The sequence below is a fragment of the Mucor mucedo genome (genome assembly GCF_025094135.1).
Source record: "Mucor mucedo strain NRRL 3635 chromosome Unknown EV154scaffold_120, whole genome shotgun sequence".
Lineage (NCBI taxonomy): Eukaryota > Fungi > Mucoromycota > Mucoromycetes > Mucorales > Mucoraceae > Mucor > Mucor mucedo.
The window spans coordinates 110,612-132,185 of NW_026252404.1; the positions used below are offsets into that span (position 1 = coordinate 110,612).

Consider the following 21,574-nt stretch of genomic DNA (forward strand, 5'->3'; position numbering starts at 1 on the left):
ACGTATATACTTGAATTAACTCCAACCGAGCAGCCTTGGTCAGTTTATAAATAAGTATCAGAGGTGCCTGCAATAGGTAACCCTTTGCAAGTATTCTACCAAGTTTATTTTATTCGTAGACTATGCATTTCGTCGCTGATCTAAATGTATTTCCGGGAGTGCACAATGTATACCGCGTCACAACGGTCTAATTTTTTTCAAAACCACTGGAACCAATATTTATTTAATCTTCTTGCAATAAGAATTCATCTTTTCAATTTTTTAAAAATGGCCACGATCGACCCTAATCAAACCCTGTACATTACCAATATTAACGGTCGTATTACTGTTGAAGGTAAGAAGATGTATTCGCGCCTGAAATCATAAAATGGAAATTTGAATGTTTGAATCTAGAACTTAAATCATCCTTGTATGGTTTGTTCTCGACCTATGGACCTATTTTGGATATCACAGCTAAAAAGACTCAAAAGATGCGCGAACAAGCTTTTATTGTGTACAATAACGTTGCTTCTGCAACAACCGCAAAAAGAAGCTTAAATGGCTTCACATTTTTTGATAGACCTATTGTAAGTTCTTTCAGCCCGCCAAAGAAATCATTCTAATACCATTAACTGTAGAAAATCGAATATGCAAAGACTAAATCAGATACTATTGCCAAGTTAGACGGTACCTTTAGACTGAGGACACATGATGCCAATGAGACTGTTTTGGGAAAGAGAAGTTCAGAGGAAGAGGGAAGCTCTGCTAAAGTGGCAAGAACCGAGGAAAGTGATGATGATAGCGATGATCACGCATAGCTATAATATACACACAATCAGCAAAATAAAATAAAGACAGAGGCAGTGTCCATATAATAAACGACATTTTCCCTATATTATTTATTTTTCAGGGGAGTATCGAAACAACTATTTTGACAGAAAACCCATCATCTGACCTTCACAAAAAAATTGCAAAAATAACCCTGTACCCATACCAGATTTTGTAAAGGCGTGCGGCTAATAGAGATATGCAAGATGTGTATGATCATTGAAAGGAACGGGTCACATATATGCATCAAAATCACTCTATATTGACTACCGATTAACAATGTCTGCTCAGATCAGATTGAAGGGCTAGCATAGCTGCTTTAAATGTAAAATTTATTTGGCTCAAATCTGTCGTATTGAGCTGGTGATAAATGATGGATTTGATTAATCAAGAAAATGCCATATATTCGAAGAGCTGACTTGATATCTACAAAGTGAAAATCCTGCATCGATACGCACGTAGCAATAGCCAAAAAATGTGGTTGAAAACCAGTTAGACAAGGAAACGAATCCAAATTTGACATCAGGCATCAGGTTCAAAACATTTTAAACTATCCAGATGTAGATACAAACGCAAAGATTATCTCGATCAAGTGCTTCAATTAACATAAGAAATTTCTACCGTATGTCGCTTGGGATAAGGTAGGCAACATATCACTTTGGCCCGCGTTTATCAAAGCCAAACTTACAATGGGAGTAAAAAAGCACTTCAAATATAAAAAAATAATTTTTGTGTAAAGTGGCCCATAATATCGTTGACAAACGCCTTAATTATTTCGCGCGTTTCTTCATCTGTATCCTTGTTGCAAAGCTCCTTCTGCAAAAAAATAAATAAATGCTCCTATTTTTTTTCACTTTTGTGTTCTCTAGGCCCAATCTTTTCCCCAAGAATGATGAATGACAGCCTGGGGACTCTGTCTGCTTCTCGAAAAGGCTTATTATGCGGCTCTGTCTGGGACCAATAGCTCTTAGCAAAAAATATTGGAGTGGGATCTCCATTTGTCTATCATCCAGCAGCATCGACAAGTTATGTAGCGCCAATTAAAGAAAGAAGATCATAGTACCACTTGAATATACCAATAACTTTCTCCGAAAATTTAGCATTGATAAGGTAGTTAATCAAATTTGACAATATAATAATGTTCGTATCTTTATCAGTAATATTACCATTAACTTTAGGATTGACGCCAAAGCCTGTTGACTGTACTATTTTGTACGCGTTAATAAACGTTTCTTTTGAATCTGACATGATAGTTTTCAAAGACTTCGAGGCCCTGGTAATATGTCCTCTATCGTTCAAAATTTTGCGTAACTGATTCAAGAAAACGGGTAGCTTTTTGGCCTGTCCTTGTCATAGTCATTAATCCAGCTGCTTGTGTTAATCTTTTTGAGTCTTGCATTTTGAATCTGGCGATTTAAAGTTGCTTGGATCATACTTCACGAAATAATATTTTAATACGAATTTCAAGAAGAGGAAGAACTCTCTTAGTGATGACTACCGAATTTCATTACATCAATCTGCACCATTATCATCAAAATGACCTACTTATTCGGCTTTTGTCTTAAAGCCAATATTCACGTCGCCTCAACTTGTATGTGTGGTATTTCTCCGGTATTTCTTTTTTTGTGTATTACGGGTAGGCAGTGGATGGGTTTAGATCATTCTATCTCTTTTTTTGCGGGTCATATTGTGGTTCTATTAAGAATAAAAGCGTGGTCTTTTGAAGAACTATAACGGCATTTGGAGTCAAATACAGACCATCCAAAGTTGCCATATTTACGGCTGACAATATCAGTATCGTCGACAGTCATGAAGAAACAAAAACATGTCAATATTTTCTAATTTGTCAAGTAATGAAACAAACGTACAGTAATAAAGAACTGAAAGTACTATCGTCTAGTTGTACTTTTGGTATTTAACAAAACTATCAATTTAAAAATTGTAACTGCCAGACATCTTATACTCTAAGTACTATCGTTAACTATCTATAAGACTATGACTTGAACAGGAGAGATAAAATAGGTCACATCTTGTGTTCATATAATATAAAAATTGGTCTGCTTTATTACAACCAGTACAGGTAAGATATGAATAGTGGAGCGTACTTAAAATTTAAATACTTGATCCGTGAGTTTGCTTACTGCTCTGGGAGCTTCATAGCCTAAATCCGTTGTGATCTATTGTTTTTTGTTTAATTTAGTAGTTAAGCTTACCATACGGTATATTTACTTACAGTTGTCATTGCCTTCACCAAGGGAGGAGGGCCACAAACGAGAATTTTCACATCATTTCCAAGCTTGGGTAATCGCTCTTCCAAAATTTGTTTGTTGATATACCCAACGCCTTGCGTCCATAATCCATCAGGGGGATGATTTAAAACATGATATACTTCGAACTGATCCGGACGTTTAGATGCCAGTTGCTCTAATTCGTTTTCTAGTAAAATGTCCCCTTTGCTAACATTACCGAAAATCAATTTAACCTTGGTTTTATCATTGGGGTTACGTAAAATTGCTCGTATAATCTTCAAAAAATATTAGAGTTTGTTTTCAGATTGGATAAAACAAATCTAGTACCTGCAACATTGGAGTGATACCTGTACCACCTGGATAAAAGAAAAGAGTTAGTTGGTTTCAAAACTAAAGGCATCTATTAATCACCTGCAATCATCCCGATTTCTCGAACCATATTGGGTGTGTATATAAATGAGCCTTTAGGTCCACGTACACCAATATAATTTCCAACTTCCATATGAGCCAAGTGTTGTGTTAAGACACCATCAGGATAAGTCTATAATAATGTGTTTAGATTTTCATTGTTCTGCCCGGCTGCTCACAATTACCTTGATAATCAACTCAAAAAATCCAGCATCTTCATCGCTGGTAATAGGTGTATAGCTTCTTGAAACTTCTTTTCCATTTATATTAGCTATTAACGTTACATGTTGACCAATGGGTAATCCCAATACGTCGTCTTTATGGGGAAGTGCGAAGCGATAGCTAGTTAATAGAGTCGTGGGTAAGATGGATGGGAGGGGTAACAAGAATTGTGTGTCTTACATGTTCGTGTTATGACTAATAGCTGTTTTGGCTACCAATTTAAAGGGTTTCGCAGCATGCTGATCGAGAACACGGGTGGGAGCTAACTTGACAAGTAAATATACAGTTGTTCTTTCTTTGAGATTACCTACCTGCATTCGAGTAATAATACCAAGTTCCAAACCCGACAATAGCTGTAACAGCAGCAATACTGGTAAAGATGACAGGATCGCGTAGAATCTGGCCCATCCTTCGAATAGAAACAGGAGCGCGTGAAATGGTGAGGCTCGGTTGTGACATTTCAAAAAAATGTTTCGAAAAAAAGAAGATTATATAGACCAAAAGGGAAATGAATATGCCGATACTTGATTGAGTGTCAAAATGTGTGCCTGAACAATCCGGCCCGAATATCAATATAAGGTTGATGACTTTAAAAATAAGCCGAACTGCTACCACCCTAAAAAGAAGATATTGTAAAGTCTAATACATACTAGCTTGTTTTTTATTTGCACCTTAACGACAATAACTATTGCACCATTACATTAATGGCTATACCACATTTTTAAAATTAGTGAAAAATACAGATTCCTGGAATTTTGAAGATACCGAGTTTTTTCGACGCCTCAAATAAACATCTTTTTGTGAAATGCTGATTAATCATTACTCGTGAGGCTTTTTCTTTTAGTCAAAGTGTTTTATTTATCACAAAAGTTTACGAATTTAAACAGAGTCAGACACAAGTAGATAGAAAATGGAGGAGGTCAATTATACAGCAAAACGTTTTTATTATTAAAGCTATTGATTGCTAATATTTGTCATTGTTTCAAAAAATATTATGCAAAAGGAAAAACAGGCGATTTACATAACCTCGTCATTAAAAGTATCCGAAGTCACCATTGTAATAGCTGAGTTTCTTTCGATACGGTAGCTGGTCAACATTTTGCCATCCATAAGTTTTCTTCCGTTGTAATACAGTCTTTGTTCATCTTCGGGAATACCATGCACACACTCAATCTTAATTTTCAAATCCTTGATAGTATAGCGATTTGGCTGATTAATTTTTAGAAGTAAATGTTTCGTTTGAGTCCAATTGGTCAACTTCAATGTTCTGTGATAAACCCCTCCTACGAGACGGAAAATAACATGAATAAAGGAATTACCACGAATATTATAGTCAGAAAGCTTGACACCTTCTTTAAGCTCTTTTCCACCATAAATATAACGCTGGCAGTCCATACGAATTCCTTCTGACATATAAACTTGGTACTTAATATCATCAACGGTACTTGAATCAGGGTTGATTTCAATGGGGATCTTAGTATTGTTGTATGTCGTGATAGCGTAAATGGTAGCACCACCACGAAGTCGTAAAACCAAATGTATAGCAGAGTCACTCTTGATGTTATAATCACGAAGAGTGTAACTATCATCGAGTTGTTTACCTCCAAAGATGAGTCGTTGCTGGTCTGAGGGGATACCCTCTTTAGCATGGATCTTTGCCTTGATTGCACGAATAGAGTCGGATGACTCAACTTCTAAGGCGTAGCATTTTCCTGTTAAAGTCTTGACAAAAATTTGCATACCACCAGGAAGGTTATACGTCAAGTGAAAGAAGCTGTCAGGTTTGACATTATGATCACCAAGACGGCTTTTATCATTAAGGGTTTCCCCTCCGAATCGTAATGATTGATACGACTTTGGTACACCTTTTTTAACCTTAATCATATCCTTTACCTGTTTGACAGTGGTTTCGGATGAAACTTCTAAAACAGTGGAAGGTCCGTCGAAATCTTTTACAAAAATTTGCATATTGCTATAAGTGTATGGAAACAGGAAGAGAGAGTGATTGAAAGGAACGGAACCTTTTAAATAGTAATGTATAAACTAGGGTATCTTATTGAATTAAGATGATAAACTAGGGCACTGTATGAAATCCCACGAAATGACATTGATTTATTCGGTTATTTGCAAGTACTAGCCAAACATTATTTGAACAGGCACATTCCATTTATCATACATTACTACTATGGATAAACGGGATCCGATGATGTATGAATGATGCGTGGTTTCATAGATAATGCAAACATCGATACTTTCTTGAAGAATCCTTTACATCCTCTAATGACATTACGTCTTTAGCTTAGATCCTCGTGTTTATAGCTTTTTCCCGTAAATGGATTGTGGAAGAGCAAAAAAACATCGCTTGCTATGTAGTTTTTTCGATGTGAATTAACCAAGCAGATCAACTACGAGTATTTGGATTAGCTAATTGAACCCACCAATATATATCAACCATTGTAGAAAAGAGCTTTAGATGTTGATATTTAATATAAAATAAAAGCCAAAGCGCGTAAAATTAATACTGATGGAAGTTACAAATGAAACGAAAATGCTTGAATGAAGGGATGTATCAAGTCTTACACAATAAAAAGTTTTTACTATATGGCACTGAAAAATAAACTTTGCTTTCTCTCTCCTTTTTTTTTATTTTTTAATTATGCTCAAGTCAAAACAATGTTTGTTTCTTGGCCAGCCGTAACAGACCTGTCCTTTTCGAAGGCATCACCAGTTCGAAGTACATATTGAAATGTAGACTCATCACCAGTTTCTTTCAATAAGCCAACGACAGAAACAATATCCTCAGCGTCAAAAACCACGAATTTTTTGTCGGTTCCGTTGAAAGGTTGGACACGAGGAACGGATTTAGAGTATGGCGACACACCATGAGTTCTCATCAACTCACCATACACGTAATGGGACCCCTGTCTTTCCTCGAACATTTGGAATCTGAGGAAGAAAAGGACCTTGCAGACATACCAGTTGGATACCGAAGAGAAACGACTGCATTTAAAAGAAATTCAGCATACACACAATAGAAACATAACAGCAACCACTTACCTATTTTTATGAACAGCAGTAAACATCACATGCTCACCACCACGAGAGCTCGACTTGTTTTTTTCTTTTGACATGGAAGAAATGTACACCTGGTTGTCAAAAAACAGTTTGGCCAAAATTATCACTTGACGAAGAAAAAAATTAGGGATATTGACCTGCTTTGAACCAACCATTCGACTTAAACAATCCATTAAAGCTTTCAACCAAGGAAGAGTACGAATGTCACCTTTGATACAACTAGTCTTATCCAAAGCCAGCTTTCGGACCAAATTGAGTACAACCAATGAACCCGCATCGGACACATGGAAAGGAGACCATAGTTGAGGAGAATTAGGATCATTGTTGGGACGGGACATGTAGTTATTGGGATTGTTGGCAACATCAGTCAAGGCAGAAAAGTCAAATATGTTGGACAATTGAAAAAACTTGAAGATTTCCCGCGTTTCCATGATATTACCAGCATTTACACCTGGATGCATCGTTGATCTGATTCGTTTCTTGTAAGCTCCAATAGACCTTTCGAGGGATCTGGCTGAGTAGCATCTAAGGGGCCTGAAGAAAGGAAGTCAGTAAATATTATGCCGCTAAAAATTATTGATAAAGGCAGCTTACCCCATTCGCTTCATCATGTAAGGAATGTGATGCAGTTGATGCATATTGTACTTGAGTATCGTGCGAGAAATGGTCTGAGATACAAGGCAGCTGTCCAAATACTTGAACCAGTCATCGAAAGATCTTATTGATATTGGAGGTTAGTAAGGGTTAGGCTCGGTGAATATATGAATAATTGACTAATTACTTTTCAATCTCTTTCAGGTCATCTTTGTTAATGGACCACTGCAAACTCAGTTTTACACCGCGAGAAAGGGCAATCAACGCAGAGGCAGTACTTCTACCAGCAGTATTCCTACTACCAAAGATAGATGCAATCAGAGTGGGAACCACGTAAACCAGCCAGGCAATCCAATCGACAGATCGATACATCGACCGAGCATTGTCAGAGACAATACACTGGAAGGAGCCATTGAAGTCAGAGGGAATGTTACAACGAGAGTCATCCATGGACCGTTTGATTTTTATGAGTTCGACAAAAGAAAGGCGAAATTGGTAATCAACTTCATTACCAACAAACTTGTAACGTTCGTTGTAACGAAAAGAAAGAAGACCAGAACAAAATCTACTGGCGTTAGAAAACACGAGAAGCCCCTCGTACTTGGAGAAATCAATTGTTATGAACAGCTCTAAAATTGAACCTGACCCGGGAGCGTTAAGGTTCAATTTTTATTTGTTAATTTAAACTCATGTTGGCTTTCAATTGAATAGCCGAATCATTAAGAGTTGAAACACGTTTCAGTCCTTCGTTGTTTTTCTTAAATTATGAAAGAATCCGTTTATCACAAGAATCTTAGCGGTCCTTCTTTCTTATCTCCAGCCCGGTTATTACAATTATGATCTTCTGCTTTTTCTATTATAATTACCCCCACTTTCTTATTGAGGCTCGACCTATTTCTTTTATGTTCTATTTTATGTTAAATAGATTGCGTAAATATCTTGTAGCATTTCGTAAATGTTGGGAAGTTTATGATATTTTATTCAAAGTTTTAAGCCTAAACTTGGTTCAGAAAGGATTTTAAAAAAAGGTAAGTGATCAAACGACTACTTTCAAAGTGTCAACCATGTAATCAATCTATCCTAGCGCGAGTCAGCTCTTATTACACCCTAAAATAAATCAGCGATCAAAAATTGAAAAATATCGCAAACAAATTAGAGCGGAAATAACGATCTTTTTTTAAAAAATATCGCGATTGGCGATATCGATAAAATTTTCTAAAATATCGTTATTGGCAATATCGATCAAACTTTCCAAAATATCGCGATTGACGATATCGATCCATAAATCAAAAAAACAAAAAAATATCGTTGGATGGGGTAAAAAAAAATGGGGTAATCGATAATCGATATAATATTACTTTTACACCCCTGCTGAATCAGGATACAGGCTTAAAATTGATACGTTTGTATATATTGGAAAAAAAAAAATTTATTTATAAAAAAAAACTAAATAACGTCGAATCTGACCATGATGAACCTCTTCAAATATGGAAAATGACCAGTAAAATATGACCAGAGACAGACATAATCAGAGGAACTACGATAGTGACCACACGAAGACCTCAGAAGAACAGCAGTATCACTTACCTGCAAAAATATGGTTTACGTTAATAAGAGAATAAATTATCATGTTTAGCAATGTGTACCTTTACAAAACCGTGGGATGTACGAGCCTCAAATAAACAGTAATATCAATCAGCTTTAAAAAGTTGGGTTAACTTAATAATAAACAAGTATACCAAAGTCAAGTTATTTACCTTTCCACAAGTAATCAATGTATTGATTCCTTTAGCTATAAAAATGCGCTAATAGATATAAGAAAGTAGTTAGAGTTCCTTACCGAGCAAAGAGCATTGGTCTGATCCTAAATTAGAAAGTTGTAACACGTTTATTATTAGTCACATAACTAAATCTAAATTAATTTAAAAATGGTTATGATGAATCAAATACCATTAACTATTCGCATATACATACATTAACCTGGAAGAAAAAGAAAAGAGGAAAAAGAATAAGAATAAAAAGGTATAAAAAACAAAGTTTGTTTAAATAAGAAAAAAAAAAAATTCAGACTCAATTCCTTTTTTTTTGGCAACGCCGTTGATTATTTTCTACAGCAACTGATTCATCAGTCTTGTAAATGATAGATTCAAGGCACTCTCCTATTTTTTTTTTTTTTTTTTTTTTTTTTTTTTGCAAATCTAAATTCATGTGTGCTCACTTAAAGTAATTTGGATGTCTCGGCCTGTTGAAAACTGGTACGTGTGTAAACGCTTGTTCTTTTTTGACTTTACATATTAAGAAAGTACTCCAGGCTCGAACTTCGTTTTTGGTGAAGTTATAAAGAATCATGACGTTTCCCCTTATTCAAAGGCCATCCCGCGCATGATGAGGCAGAGCAAAAAAAAATTGTCGTCTTTGATGCAAAGGACCTTGTGTCTACTATTGGGTTGGTGAATGGGGTCGACAGGTCTAACAACAAATATTCAATAAAAACTGGTAAGGCTTTCAAAGTCGATAAGAGTAGTATTACCAGCAGTGTTGGAAAATCATTAAAACCCACAGTCACATGTCCCCTTTTCTCATTTTACTTACGTAATCTGAAGTTGTCTTTTTCTTACCCTGGCTATCATCCCCATAAACATTTTTTTTCTTTAAAAAATTACGTTTATCTATTAACATGGTATTGCTACATCTATTTATTTATGTATAGGTTGTTTTTATAGAGATTTGAAAATTTGGCTTTGCGATCAGCGATCAAAAAATCAAAAATATCGGAGATATCGATATTTTCGATTTTTTGAGCGATATCGCCAATATCGATCAAAAAAACATTTTGATTGCTGATTTATTTTAGGGTGTTAATTATCACACAAATGAATGCGTGTGGTTAACATAACTAATCAAGCAGACAGTCGATACTGTATTAATTCTATTAATTAATATTTCGCTTGTATTGTATCAAATTCAGTCTGTCAAGAAAGACCTCAATTATCAGTGGATTTGGTTTAGATATGAAAAAGAAAATTTAATGTTAAAATGAAAAGTTATATGGCAATGAGAAGAAATGGATTATTTAGCAGAGGTAATGGTATGGAGCAGACTAATCAAATAGTATTAAATTTGTAAATCGGAGAGAGTGCGTTCAATAAAGATTTCAGTGCCGTTAGAAGGTACGCCATCATAAAGAACATAAAGCATACCCGCACCTGGAGGATAAATGGCAGCATGGGGAGGAGCAGTAATTTTGAGGCTCTGTAAATCGTTAGATACTTCATGATTTAAAAATACATAACGTTGAGACATATGCATAGAGTGAGTACTGAAACCGGTACGCAATAAACCAACGCGGATCTTGCTTGCTGGGTCAGTGTCTTTAGCAGCTAAATTTTCCAGATTTAAAAGAATGTCGAATGACTCATCATAGGTGACAATACGAGGAACATGAGAGATCAGTGGGCGGGTAGCGGTTTTAAAAAGGTATGGAGGAGAGAAGTATTCAACTCGGAATTCTGTTGGATATTCAGCATTGATATCTGGGGGATCAACATTATTGGAGCCAGCAATCCATACGCGACCATCGGGTAATGTTAGTGCGACTGAATGATACATACGTGCAATGTCAGTGTTGGCTAAGTTTTGAGTCCAACGCTTGTTAATGGGAGCTGTGGGTGTATAAATAAGAGGATCTACAGTAGCATCATGATTACGGCCATTGTATCCCGCCCAGCCACGTTGACAGCCATTGACCCAGAGCACATTTCCATCAGCCATAATAACACCATCAGGCATCAAACGCTTGTGAATAAAGCTTTCCATCTTCCATTGAGGGTTAGCGTCTCCTAAGTTGATACGACCACAAGTATCATCAGCAGTAGCGTCTCGCTTCATACGTTCAGATCCACCACAAATTAATATTTCCACATTGTAGTTGTTTTTAGGGTCAAGAGGAAGCATAATAGCACCACCTGTCAAAGGATAGGAACGAGGATTACCAGGTATTTTGGGAAGTTCCTTTACAATCTTTTGCTTTTTGTAATCATAGATAATCGATTTCTTGTTTGCAAAAATAAACAAATTACCATCGGGCAAGACAAATACAAAAGGATATAAATTGTATGGCATAGTCTCAATTAAAAATTTGAATGGAACTTCGCCTTCAGGTCTTGGAGGCCAAAATTCATACGAAGGAACATTGACCTCAGCACGATTGACAGCTGTACCTTTTGTTGAACCGCCGATAATAAACAAATCACCTTCAGGTAATTGTTCCACAGTTGGATACCAACGATTAGCGGTCATTTTCCCGGTTTTGTACTCATCCCATAAACAGGAATTATCTGTGCATGGAGTAAAATGACGAATAGACTGCCAACCTGGCTCAGCCTTCCAATCACGTCCACGCTTTTCGCCACCACCAGTGCTGATAAAGCTGCCGTTACTCAAAAAACCACCCGCAGAGCAAAAAGTATTGGTTTCTAATGGCAAGGGACGGTATGTATTTGTATCCAAATCATATTGAACTGAAAAGGCGCTTTGACCGGAGTCAAATTGAGCTTCGTTCCACTCGGCTAATTTAAAGGGGAGTTGAGAAATTGCCTCTGTTTTTGCATATTTTATTTTTCTTACCTTTGTCAATAATTAAAATAGTCTTTTCGCTACGCAAGAAAAAAATTAGTTTTTTTTTTTCAGGGGAATTGTTTTTTTAATTATTACTTTAGAAGAACTGCGTGCATAGCTGCTACACCTGTTCTACCGATGGCTTCCATTTTGCCTGATTTCGCGAATGGTGAATAACATTTTGACTGTCAGACCAATGAAAAGGTGATTCGTTATTCTGAGCTGTTACTGAACCAAGGAAGTAACTCACGGCCCCTACAATAGATACAAAGCAAGCTGTTTTCATTTTAAAATAAATAAAAAAAGAAAAAGATTTGAAGAAAGGAAAAAATATTTTTAGAACGGTCTTTTATATTTTTGGGCTGAAGCAAAGAAGTAAAAGCTTAAATAATGAGGTGACTTTTTATAAATGCTAAAAATACTTGATTTCGGATAAATTATTTGTGTCACGCCTACACAACCAAAAAAAAAAAAAAAAAAAAAAATCATCAATGGAGACGCAAACTTGATTCGCAGGTTGGCTAGCTCGATTCTGTAAGAGAAAAACATCGTGGAATTCAAATGTTGATAGAATTTCTTTTGTGAAGTATGCTGTAATCATTTGTATAAAATATCATACCTGTGTAATGCTAGCTTAGACTTACCTTAAGAAGGTATAACCTATTTGAATAATTATCATCCTATATCTTATAAGACAATAATAATGACTAGCCAAAACACCAGCCATGTTTGTATCTATCTATTTATGGAAGATCTATTGTCTATTGATAAAGAATAAAACGATGGTAAATTATAATGCTATGGTATATTTTATTAAATACTAATGTTATATATACAGGTACAATATCTAATCAAAAAAAAAAAAAAAAAAATATGAGAGGGTATACACAAAGTTTTTATGCCGTATGATAAAATCTGTAAGAGAATTCCATTAGATATATGGTATTTACAAGATATATTACAATAACTTACTTTTTGTTGATCAAATAATGAGAAGATTAACGTTAACAGTAGCCATGCCATCCAGCACTTTCATTGTCTGGACACATTCGTACTGCGTCTGCAAAAGTTCTTCATATTGTACATCAACACGTAATTCTTGCGTATTCATAAGAGGAAATACCCTTCAAAGGTAATGATGCCGGCACGATCCATCGATAAAATTAAAGTAATGCGAGCATACAACTTCTTAGAAACACCAGATAGATCTAGAATGATACCACGATCATATAAAGTTTTTGCAGAATACTTGAAGGATCCAAATTTGGGAACAAGTCCATGACTTTTCAAGTACTTCATATGGAAATACTGTTTGGTAAATGGAAAGACGAATTTCTGTTTCTTTCCTCTACGTTCAGCCATGTTATTCATACACCCATCCAAATACTTCTTATAGCTGTTAGCTTGACCAATCAAAAACTGTCGTTTTTCATCTAAATGCAGCAATATGTTTTGCAATTTCTTGATTTCAGCATTACGTAACTTTCTTCGTTCTCCTTTCTTTGTGATATCAACAGCAATCATATTGATGATGCTTTGGTATCCGGGACTAGGTGGAATAACACTGTGTTGCAACAAATAAGCGTGTAACTTACTTGCAAATGATTTTAATTTTGCAAAGCTTAGACTATAAAAAGAATTAGTAAAAGAGAAAATAAAATAATGTAACGGTTTTACCTTTTCACATCCATAGCAGCATTTTGATAACCGAATTTAAAGTTTCTTTCACGAATAGCCATTTCAATTTCCTTTTCAGTACCTTCAGAGGGGAATTGTTGCTCACAGCACGATTCTCCCAAATAGATTCATGTTCATCTGTAACAGGATCTTCAAAGATAGCTTCTAGTGATGGTCCGGATTGTACTTGAATAACCAGAATAACAAGTCGTTTGGTATCTAATATAATTTTTGATGTCGCCACCTGCTTCATTTGGGATACCATCTCTACGATCACTCAGTTCAAGTCGAAGAACATGTAAAGGAACGCTCATGTTGACATCGACAGGAGCCTCCCCCAAGTCGCCTAAAATATTATGAAGAATACCAGTTTTTTGGCGTTCCAATGAATCTATATTTTCTTCCAAAAGCTGATGAATATGATAAAGTTCAGTAGGATGCACGTATATGGTTGGCTTTTGTGTGTTTGTATAATCCGATAGTTGATCCAAGCCAAAATGCTGCTCAGGTTCTTCCACATCAGTAACTAGATAGAATGATTAACAAATGTAAGGTACGAGCTCCAAAGTTTACTTACGATCCATAAACCATTGGGGTAAATCTTTGATTGGATGACCTTATGTAACTGTTTAAAGCACTCAGTTCAACATTGCGCGTGTCAAAGTCTTTGCCGATGGAGATTTGTTGCAGCATTTTGGACACCTTTTGAAAGTTTGAGTATAATGAAAACGTCTACAATATATCTTGGCTCTTACCTCTGCCAAATTTTTTCTTTGGACTGAAGATACTTCGTGATTAAGAGAAACATATTGCTCAGGGGCACTAACATTAAAGACTTAAAACATGTAAATATACGCTAATTGGTAAAACTTACGTGATAGCGGGACTTAACTAGCGGTAATATACAAAATTTCCCAGAATTTAATGATCTCTTCTGAGGCTTCATCCGGGAAATTTTCCTCCATCACAAGTCGAAGCTCTCTTGCAATAACACGCATACCATAGGGCATTGAATCTACTGTTTTAATGATAGCACTTAGAAAGTCCTCTGTCAGATTTCTTAATGTTCCAAATGATTAGATAGAGCGTTCATAACCTCGGGTACTTGCAATGCTTGAGAGTGAGTAATATGAAAGGTTTGTCCGAAGGATTGCCCGTGCGAGATTCTTCTTGACCGACAAATTTCTGATAAATAACAACTGGGTTTGTCTCCAAATCCAACTCATTATTTTCAATCACTTTTTGATTAACGCCTCAAAAAGGGATGTGAAAAACTGTCTTTCCTTGGCACCACGATTCACTTGAACGACCAGTTTCATAAATGTATAGTTTCCACGCATAAATTCTTGAGGTCTTTGACGCGCTTCATTTCTTGTACAATACATGCTCTGCACAAGTTGATTAATAGACATTCTTCGCGGGCGTTGGTACCATAACCGACAGGGCTAACACCGTAGCATCAATTTTGCGCTGACCTATTCTTTCACCATAAACTTGACCACCTGTGATCGACATTATCTTGCCAGATATACAGGTTCTGTTTGCAGCAGAAATACGAGCTGTTGGTACAATCTAATTTGTCACGATTTCCTTTGTCTACACCACGCAAATCATAAGGACTATTGGAAGGGTTCGATGACATCAGTTGAGAAAATTCTCTGTTGCTGTTGCTTTCTTCTGTTGGATTGAAAATGCATTACTGAGTTTAACTACTTCATCCAATGTTACGACATTTTTCAAGAGCAATGCGATTTGAATATCAATCATGCTCACTTGACTATCCAAATGATTATTTTCTCTAATTGATTCAATAACCTTCTGTCGGAGATCTTCTATGATTAAATCCTCGTTAAAATCTACATCGTTGTTGCTCAGCATGTGAAGGACACTCTTAACAACTCCAATGGAAGGGTTTTTATCCGATTTCAATTTTTGATAAGCACTTTCATGGTACTGTGCACTGGATTTGCCTTCAATTCTCAAATTTTCTATGCGTTGATTTTCCACCAACTGGAATTGATGCATGCCGTCCATTTTTTTTATTGCAAGGTGTCGACGAATCATAGCCTGTAATGCAGTTACCCAATCATCAGGGCAAGCAAAAACTCGCTGCGTTTTTCACCAAGTTGGCGGCGCATTGATGCTGTACGGATACGAGCTTGCATTTTTTGTATAGTTGACTGGAAAGACTGATAACGGTACTGCTCTTTAATCTTTTCTAATTTATTTCGAGCCATAAATGTTCGGATGCAGCCTTGTGCTGAAACAAGTACTTTGTTGTTTTCTGGAGCAGTAAAGTGTTGCTCGAGGGCCGTTGCTCGTGCTGCAATCGAGTCTTCATCTTCGGAGTCGAGTTCGTCTGAATCGTCATAATACTCTATTTCGGAGGCGGAGCTACTGATTGAAGAATCACCAGAAGCATCTAGAAAAGTTTGAAATAACCGATGAGCTCATAATTACATTCGTGTTTGGTTGTGACACATACCTAAAAATTGTAACCTTTGCATTGTTGTAATACCCGAAGAGGTATCATGATCATCACTTGCGGATGTTTTTGACTCTGTGTCCGAATCATATAAATCAGCCACTATTAAATCAGGTGTATGTCTTCTAATTTGTCTCATTTTTGGCATCAAATCTTCATCGTCTATTAGTGGTTCTTCGATGGGTCGAAAAAGAAAGGTTTTCTTTTTACCACCATCCAATTCGTTTTGTAAGATGCACACAAGATTATTAAAGTTGGGCATAGGTACACCTGATTTCTCCAAATTTCTTTGCGTTGCTATCAAAATGTCTTCTGAAAAATTAAATTCGCCGTGTAAGTTTTTAATCTGTGGCGCGATTTGATTTGAATGCAATAAATGGGAGAGCATGAATACAATAATAACTTTGGGCATATTCTTTCCATCGAATAAATCAACAAATTCAAACCAAAAAATGGAAGGCAGACCAACTTGCTGATAACAGACAAAAATGCATTGATATTGTTGGAGCGTAAAAATTTGAATTTGGCATCGCCTGATATAATACTGGTAATGGAGGAAGGTTGAATTCTACGTGCCAATTTAGCTAGAACTACGCCATCGTGTAGTGTTTGCTCTAACTGTATGATTGATGCTTCCCTATTATCGTTGTCATCGATTTTTTCACTGATAAAACTTTCAATCCATCTGGCGTTACACTGTTAGATTACCATATATGGATACTTGTTATTGTGTTACTTACTCTATTGCCTCGCCAATGTGGCAAAGATATTCATGAACTTGGACATGGTTTTCTTTTGTCAACCCAACGCCCATCATTTTTTGTTTGCTGCACTTTATGCAAACGTATACGATCTATTATTACAAAGTTAGTTGAAACAATATAAGCAAATTAAGTCGTTGGGTCTTACTTGTGCCTAAAAATAAAAACATGTTAAAACAAATTACTTTTTTTCTGTCTGCTTGTAATACCTGCTACAGCTTTGGAATCATTCTCTGATAAAGAGTCATCATGTTGTAATGCTACTGTAGATTGTCTTGAAGACATTTAAATATGTAAATAAAAATAAAATAAGGTAAGAAAAAGTTGTATATTGAAGAAAAGAAAGTTGCCAATATCCCAATTTATGTCAGTTATAAATTTTTTAAACAATAACATCCAATTATAGAAATTACTTTGAATGGCAAATGTTTTCATAGAACATCACACCTCCATTCAGTAATTTTTTGTCTTCCGGTTCAACAAATTGTTTAGTGGAATTTTTTTTTTTTTTTTTTGAAAGCTTTATCTGCACTTGTACTTAAAATTAAAATATTTGGTTTGATATCAAACAAGAGTGCCAAATTCATTGTATAGCAGATAATGGTGTCATTGCAAAAAGAGATTTGTAGCACTACTTTGTTCCCTGATTCATTGTCAGAGATAACTACCCTAACTTTCATGAGGTTAGTTAATAGCGTCATTTTAGTTAATGCAGACAACGCGTGTTACAATTTCTCAGCTGTCGTTACATCAATGAAGTGACCAAAATATTCTTTTTACCTTGATATTTGGGATATTCTACATACCTCAGCTGCAAAAAAAGTAGAGTATAGCAAGAGAATGTTAGTTAAGCTCCTATTTCCAATTAGAAACTACTGATGTGCCAACATAAATTCTATAAGTCTAGGAACAGGCCAACCTAGTCACTTTATTTATCTGGGGCTTCCTCTTTTTTAAGGTCAAACATCGCTTTAATGGATGTGTCTATGGATCATTGCCTCGGCCCGCGAAGCTAAATATAATTAAAACGTTTGGCATTAAGGATATTACAGATTTTACAAGAATTTTGTCAAAAAGTTCTTTTGGAGTTATAGACACTATTTATTCTAGAATTATTTCACCAAAAGCAACTTCACTCTCATGAACACAAGCATTCATAAAGAGCTGGATTTTCTTTATGCCCTTACATCGAACAGACACCTTCATATTTTTTTCATAGTCCAGATTCATACAAATCGTGTTGATTTCACAGCCGTATGATAATTATGTGTTGTAGGGTCAAAGATCAGTTTGTAGTATTCGTCATGACTTCCTCGTTTAACTTTACAGCAATGAGATATATGGAATGTTCAGACTTGATTCGAATGGTGTCAATGTGGTGTTGAGCATGTCGACATGATAATACCGAGTGTTGACGCCATTGTGAGGGTTTTCCACTTTACAGCGAACAATAACCATATGTTTCAAGGAAGTAATACGGTCTGAGAGTTGAGAAAGCACGTTTTTACCAATATAGCAGTTTAAAAGAATCAAATGTGACATTGAATTATTTAAGGATAGGATCGGGTTACATTCCAGAATTTTGGTACTGCTTAGCCTAAGCTTTCTTAGACTGGAGCAGTGACTAAATATGTGGTCCAAAAAATGTCCATAGATCATATCGTAAGCTTTTCTATGAGTTTCTTTGGACACACGGTCAAAATTCATACGATATGTAAGTTCGGCCAGCGAGCTCCCAGTTTTTTTCTATGATACTCATGAGGCAATGTGTCCGCAATAGAACTATAGTCGATAAAGAATTCGTGGTCTTGATTTTTTTTATAGCCTGTTGTACGGTGCATGGTCAGCTTTGCATGTTGCTCTAACAGTGGATCTATGATACTATCGTACGAGTAACTAATGGATAAAAACCCGAATAGCTTGCTGGACATAACTCTTGTATATTCCTCAAGGGCATCGACAACAAGAGGTATTTTGATACAAATGGATATAGCACAGGAAGAAATTGGAGTCATGAAAGATATAAATTTGGTCAAAATATTGGCAGTTATTCTGGGTACTGTCATATGCAATCCGTCATTTTCTTCTGAATCATCTCGCCAACTGTGATTGATAAACAATTCCTGCAGGCAGGGAAATTTATGCATAATGTATATAGGGTGCTATCATCTTGTAACAAACAATCCGTCAAGTGTTTTAATATCTGGCCGAGGTTTAATCCGAGACAGGTCTGTTTCAGAGGTTGTTATTCTATTGTCAAATTCGGGTAGATTCCAATATCCAATTTTCTCAAGTTTTGGCACTTTTCGATGATCTTGTCAAATGATTCTAAACAGTCATTAGCATGTCGTTTGATAACTAACTCTTTGAGCTTTGAAAATTGTCCGAGTTCTTTAAGTAGACTGAAATAAAGTTCGTTGTTAATGCCACCCTCGTTTGCATGGATGAGCTGGATCTTGTCACAAACCAAAAGGCGTTCTAAACTTCTCTGGTAGTTTTGAACACAAGATGCGTACATTCCAAGATCTGAATCATTGTTTGGGAATTCAAAGTTTTTTAGCCCTTTCCATTTCGATGCGCTGCTAATGGAGATCAAGGTAGAGTAAAAGTCCTCGTTTGGTTCATGCACCTCCAATGTGTCAATGAAGGGAAAGATGTCGGCCATAGCAGGTAAACATTGCTTCCACAAGCCGTTCGTTGAATTAGGAAGAATAAGCTCTTTAACAAATTTACCGGGTGATTCTTGGCTACTTTTCAGGGCGTTTATTAAGTTTTTGGTATCACGGCTACTCACAGTCAAGGATTTGTAGTTGGTTCTTTGTGCAGGCAATTTCCAATTTCTGCAGACAAGTTCACATTGAAAAATATCCTTTTTTTCTAGCAATTTTCTGTCTTCAAAGAAGGATGTATTATCATTGGAATTGAATATGAGCAAAACTTCTTCTGGTAAGTTGCTCCAGGATTTCATTTCGTGTTTATAAAAAAAATAAAAGATACAATGATTTGTGATAGAATTTTTGGAAAATTAATTAACTTTTTGATCTCACCAATCATGTAAATTTCCAACTATCATAACAGCTCTAAAACTAACATTTGTACATTGAGAGCTCTATTATAGTTCGCGTGCTGTTGAAGTTTTATCCATGGTTTTCACATTCTCGTTTGTCTGTTTATCTACGTGTGTCTAAAATAGCTGCAATGTCAACCCAGCTTGGGTACATTTTTCGAAAATGAAATGGAGCATTCACCAATTAAAAATTTGAACTTAAAAAGGAATAGCTGTGCTTATAATCTTTACACTAAAGAAAACGAACACCCAAAGGATATTCGTAATTTACCAATCTATACCAAATTTAAATTCTGAAATACCATGTCTACTAGTAGTTTTAAGAATTCTGTTGTGAGATCAAAAATTATCATTCTTAACAAATACTCTTCTTGGTGCAACATGAGAACGAAAAAGTGGCTGAGCATGATAATAATTTCAAGTGATTGTTGCAACTAGGCAGCACTTTGTCATGACAATGTCATCAAAGGACAAAAAATAAAACATTGCATTTAATTTACTAGCGCTCTAATGAAGGATACGTACTTTGCAGCATATTTTTCAGTCATACTAGTATCTACCTATATTGTAGTATCAGTTGTGGTTTAAACTTGCAGTGCTTTCTTTGAGCATGCACATCATTCTAGCGTCTGGTAGATATAGACACGCCTTAGTTCATTATTCGCTAACCCTGATGGTTACATATCAAAATATTGATTAAGAGCTGCCGATTTTTTTTCCATCTGAATAGCCGGTGGTCTTGATGTCGATGGTATCCCGTCTTCTATTATAACGTTTACTACCAACTAAAATAGCAGTTCTAGCTATGTTTTTTTATTCCAGCTTAAATTGTATAGCCATATTTACACTTTAAAATTACCCGTACTGGATAAAGTTCCTGCTGATGAAATGTTATCAATGTATTATCACTAAGTTCTTTATAAAAACCACAATGATACATATTTACTTAGATTTGTGGGAATTTGAATCAACTTACAGGTACAAATACCTTCCACATGTAAACATTATGACACTTGCATTAGGTAAAGACAATTTCATCATAAATAATTTATCCTCCTAATTATTTAGGTCCCCGTCAGGACAGCGTGGGAAATCTACAAGTCATTTTGAGTGACATGCCCCGGTAAGCCTTACCTCGGTATGCATGACACCACTGCTTTTGCAGCAATTTTGATCATGTTATGGTGCCATTGATATGTTATTAAAGATTAAGTATGCATCTAGGTTAAGCTTCCGCAATCTGATTTTGAATTTAGGGTTTGTCATTGCCCGGTTAAATTTATATTAAAAGTCTTGGTAATAAAATCACAGGCGTATTAACGACGTGGCTATCATTCATGGCATTTGTAAATTAAAATTAAGCGGGTCTTTTTAAATAGAGTATCTTGTAGATAAATGGGATCAAGGTAGCAAAATGCACTGTTAACGGAGTATCAATGTAAATTGCATTATTGATACGAATTGTGGAGAGGTCCATGTTCGGCACTGTAACAAGTTAGGCAGTGAAATTTCAAATGATAAGTCTATTTGGGCTAAACTTTTTTTTTTTTCTTTTTTTTTTCCTTTTACTCCATTACCCCCACACTTTTTTTTTTTGAATATGTTGATCTGC

At 35.8% G+C, this 21,574-nt stretch overlaps 6 protein-coding genes across 6 annotated transcripts; 1 reads left to right on the forward strand and 5 right to left on the reverse strand.

Moving 5' to 3' along the window:
- The first annotated feature begins 212 nt into the window (after positions 1 to 212).
- On the forward strand, positions 213 to 962 carry EV154DRAFT_40526 (uncharacterized protein). Its single transcript, XM_051595335.1, has 3 exons — positions 213 to 334; positions 394 to 566; positions 618 to 962. The coding sequence occupies exons 1-3, from the start codon at positions 268 to 270 to the stop codon at positions 795 to 797; spliced, it is 420 nt and encodes a 139-aa protein (XP_051453280.1). The 5' UTR covers positions 213 to 267; the 3' UTR covers positions 798 to 962.
- A 1,875-nt stretch (positions 963 to 2,837) lies between these two features.
- EV154DRAFT_523199 (uncharacterized protein) lies at positions 2,838 to 4,230 on the reverse strand. The gene is made up of 7 exons (XM_051603078.1): positions 3,998 to 4,230; positions 3,867 to 3,948; positions 3,650 to 3,806; positions 3,468 to 3,597; positions 3,384 to 3,412; positions 3,041 to 3,331; positions 2,838 to 2,984 (listed from the first exon to the last, which is right to left on the reverse strand). Exons 1-7 carry the CDS (start codon positions 4,143 to 4,145, stop codon positions 2,913 to 2,915), a joined length of 909 nt encoding a protein of 302 aa, XP_051453281.1. The 5' UTR covers positions 4,146 to 4,230; the 3' UTR covers positions 2,838 to 2,912.
- Positions 4,231 to 4,703: 473 nt separating this feature from the next.
- EV154DRAFT_428434 (polyubiquitin) lies at positions 4,704 to 5,654 on the reverse strand (the record flags this gene model as incomplete). Its single annotated transcript, XM_051596413.1, has 1 exon — positions 4,704 to 5,654. One exon carries the CDS (start codon positions 5,652 to 5,654, stop codon positions 4,704 to 4,706), a length of 951 nt encoding a protein of 316 aa, XP_051453282.1.
- A 4,700-nt stretch (positions 5,655 to 10,354) lies between these two features.
- EV154DRAFT_523208 (glyoxal oxidase N-terminus-domain-containing protein) lies at positions 10,355 to 12,340 on the reverse strand. The gene is made up of 4 exons (XM_051603079.1): positions 12,159 to 12,340; positions 12,069 to 12,126; positions 11,982 to 12,010; positions 10,355 to 11,923 (listed from the first exon to the last, which is right to left on the reverse strand). Exons 1-4 carry the CDS (start codon positions 12,256 to 12,258, stop codon positions 10,470 to 10,472), a joined length of 1,641 nt encoding a protein of 546 aa, XP_051453283.1. The 5' UTR covers positions 12,259 to 12,340; the 3' UTR covers positions 10,355 to 10,469.
- Positions 12,341 to 12,762: 422 nt separating this feature from the next.
- On the reverse strand, positions 12,763 to 17,180 carry EV154DRAFT_523215 (RasGAP C-terminus-domain-containing protein; the record flags this gene model as incomplete). Its single annotated transcript, XM_051603080.1, has 18 exons — positions 12,763 to 12,887; positions 12,955 to 13,070; positions 13,121 to 13,599; positions 13,650 to 13,764; positions 13,837 to 14,175; positions 14,227 to 14,250; positions 14,276 to 14,351; positions 14,405 to 14,471; positions 14,524 to 14,535; positions 14,556 to 14,708; positions 14,889 to 15,012; positions 15,033 to 15,094; positions 15,206 to 15,326; positions 15,350 to 15,754; positions 15,799 to 16,071; positions 16,135 to 16,549; positions 16,600 to 16,830; positions 17,160 to 17,180. 17 exons carry the CDS (start codon positions 17,178 to 17,180, stop codon positions 12,955 to 12,957), a joined length of 3,033 nt encoding a protein of 1,010 aa, XP_051453284.1. The 3' UTR covers positions 12,763 to 12,887.
- A 1,652-nt stretch (positions 17,181 to 18,832) lies between these two features.
- On the reverse strand, positions 18,833 to 19,863 carry EV154DRAFT_575369 (uncharacterized protein; the record flags this gene model as incomplete). The annotated part of the gene is made up of 1 exon (XM_051606450.1): positions 18,833 to 19,863. The coding sequence occupies one exon, from the start codon at positions 19,861 to 19,863 to the stop codon at positions 19,141 to 19,143; it is 723 nt and encodes a 240-aa protein (XP_051453285.1). The 3' UTR covers positions 18,833 to 19,140.
- Positions 19,864 to 21,574: the final 1,711 nt, after the last annotated feature.

What these genes read in the sequence shown, in the direction of transcription:
- EV154DRAFT_40526 (XM_051595335.1), top strand. Translation starts at nt 268, where the DNA reads ATGGCCACGATCGACCCTAATCAAACCCTGTACATTACCAATATTAAC. An exon ending in CGGTCGTATTACTGTTGAAG is followed by an intron (nt 335 to 393) that starts GTAAGAAGATGT and finishes GTTTGAATCTAG; the next exon opens with AACTTAAATCATCCTTGTAT. An exon ending in CATTTTTTGATAGACCTATT is followed by an intron (nt 567 to 617) that starts GTAAGTTCTTTC and finishes CATTAACTGTAG; the next exon opens with AAAATCGAATATGCAAAGAC.
- EV154DRAFT_523199 (XM_051603078.1), bottom strand. Translation starts at nt 4,145, where the DNA reads ATGTCACAACCGAGCCTCACCATTTCACGCGCTCCTGTTTCTATTCGA. An exon ending in ATTAGTCATAACACGAACAT is followed by an intron (nt 3,807 to 3,866) that starts GTAAGACACACA and finishes TCTATTAACTAG; the next exon opens with CTATCGCTTCGCACTTCCCC. An exon ending in AGAAATCGGGATGATTGCAG is followed by an intron (nt 3,413 to 3,467) that starts GTGATTAATAGA and finishes TCTTTTATCCAG; the next exon opens with GTGGTACAGGTATCACTCCA.
- EV154DRAFT_523208 (XM_051603079.1), bottom strand. Translation starts at nt 12,258, where the DNA reads ATGAAAACAGCTTGCTTTGTATCTATTGTAGGGGCCGTGAGTTACTTC. An exon ending in ACCTTTTCATTGGTCTGACA is followed by an intron (nt 12,127 to 12,158) that starts GTCAAAATGTTA and finishes TCGCGAAATCAG; the next exon opens with GCAAAATGGAAGCCATCGGT. An exon ending in TATTTTAATTATTGACAAAG is followed by an intron (nt 11,924 to 11,981) that starts GTAAGAAAAATA and finishes CCTTTAAATTAG; the next exon opens with CCGAGTGGAACGAAGCTCAA.